Here is a 1,812-nt window from a genome sequence, read left to right as displayed (position 1 = left end):
GGGGGAGATGGAGACTAACTCTGATGAAACTGAATGTGAATTACCTCACAGATGAAGAACTAATGTATGGAAATGCGTGTGACCGTCAAAGTGCTAGACCACTGTCACCAGCATCTGCTGTCTTGGGTAACCAAAATATGATGGTTTTGCTTAGAACAATGAAGACATTAGTCAGCATGAAGCCTCTTAGAAACAGTATCCATTTTGCCCCTATTTCTTTTTAAGGCCTGCTTGTTTGAAGGGGAATTCAAGGATGTGTAACTGTTTCCAAAACTAGAGAGACAGAATGAGCTGAAGCAGAAGTGCACAGCAGTTAGAGTCTGCAGCCCCGAACATACTGGCTGAGATTTCGGTTTTGACAGTAGCTTCTCCATGCCACCCTGAAGAGGAAAGTGAGACAGGAGAGAAATGGTTAAAATTGTCTTCTCTGTCACACACATACTCAAACCTTTGAGGGAAAATACTGTAACAGTGACACTAATGGAGTTTGGGTTCTGGGCCACGATCCAATGTGAAACACAGGCTGTAGCATCACCCAGAAACTGCTACTGACAGGTGGAGCTTTGTCCGCATGGCTGTGTGATCCTCTCCAGACCCTGAGCAGAGCACAGCATGCTCAATGTCAATGTGACATCACGTGTATGGAACGGTTGACCGATTCTACAAATAGTCTGGAGGCCTGACAAGGAAGTAGTCATGTGTGGGGATTCTCACACTCTGGAGAAATTCCCTAAAACTAATGATGCAGTGAAAGACCCCAGCTGAACCTGAGATCTCAGAAGACACTTGGGCCTTAGGAAGACTCACTGCACATATCAACACAACCAACAGTTTCCCCTTCCCAAGTTCCAACATACCATGCTCTAATGCCTTGTGGATCCCTCACAACCCTCTTTGCACATTTTATGGCTTGAGTGATGTCATCCTGGAGCAACACTGAAAGACAGGGGTGAAGAATGACAAGGACTGTTATAAAACCCATTTTCACTTTAGATTCAGCCAGCTTTCTTCTGTGACACTGAGCAGTAAACACAAGAAATTATTTCCCAAGTGTCCATACATTGGTGCTTAGTGGAAACAGCCTCTCTTGAATCTATCCCAGGAATCCACAAGGATGAGCCCAACTAAGACTCCTAGCAAGAGTGGAGAGACTGCCTGAACTGACTTCCCATGTAATCAGATTGTTGACTACCCTAACTATCATCATAGAACCTTCATCTGGTAAAGGACAGAAGCAGATGCAGAGATCCACAGCCAAGCACCAGGCTGAGCTCTGGGAGTTCAGTCAAAGAGAGGAAGAAAGGAGCACATGAGCAAAGGGTAGGGGTCAAGATCATGAGGAAACCTACAGAGACAGCTGATCCGAGTTCATGGGAACTCAGGGACTTTTCACCAACAACTGTGAAGCCTGAATAGGACTGAACTAGGCAGGCCATCTGTATGTGAGTGACAGTTGTGTGACTTGGTCTGCGTGTGGGGCCCCGGTAGTGGGACAGGGATCGATCCCTGGTGCATGAGCTGGCTCTTTGGAGCCTATTCATATGGTGGGATGTCTTGCTCAGCCTAGATGCAGAGGGGAGGGCATTGGTCCTTCCTCAACTTGATGTGCCAGGCAGGCTTATTGACTCCCCAGTGGGAGGCATTACCCTTTTTGAGGAGTGGATGGGGGGTGGGGGTGAGGGAACCTGTACATGTGTGTTTGTGTATGTAGAAGTCAGAAGAAAGTCCCAAGAGCTAGAATTAGTCCACATTGTTTCTGAGACAGGGTCTTCCATTGGAACTGGCTTACAGATTAGGCTTTGCTGGTTGACC

General features: G+C 47.0%; 1 protein-coding gene across 1 annotated transcript in view; it reads right to left on the bottom strand.

The window, feature by feature from the left end:
- Window positions 1-313: 313 nt before the first annotated feature.
- The window catches only part of LOC100750548 (lysozyme C-1), a 3,963-nt gene continuing 2,464 nt past the window's right edge, over window positions 314-1,812 (bottom strand). Inside the window, exons 3-4 of the mRNA XM_027392348.2 lie at window positions 858-936; window positions 314-380 (exon numbers count right to left, since the gene is read on the bottom strand). Of these exons, the coding sequence (XP_027248149.1) occupies window positions 314-380; window positions 858-936 (146 nt within the window). The remainder of the gene's footprint in view (window positions 381-857; window positions 937-1,812) is intronic.

The sequence above is a fragment of the Cricetulus griseus genome (genome assembly GCF_003668045.3).
Source record: "Cricetulus griseus strain 17A/GY chromosome 1 unlocalized genomic scaffold, alternate assembly CriGri-PICRH-1.0 chr1_0, whole genome shotgun sequence".
In the NCBI taxonomy this organism is placed as follows: domain Eukaryota; kingdom Metazoa; phylum Chordata; class Mammalia; order Rodentia; family Cricetidae; genus Cricetulus; species Cricetulus griseus.
This window is presented reverse-complemented; position numbering and strand designations above follow the sequence as displayed.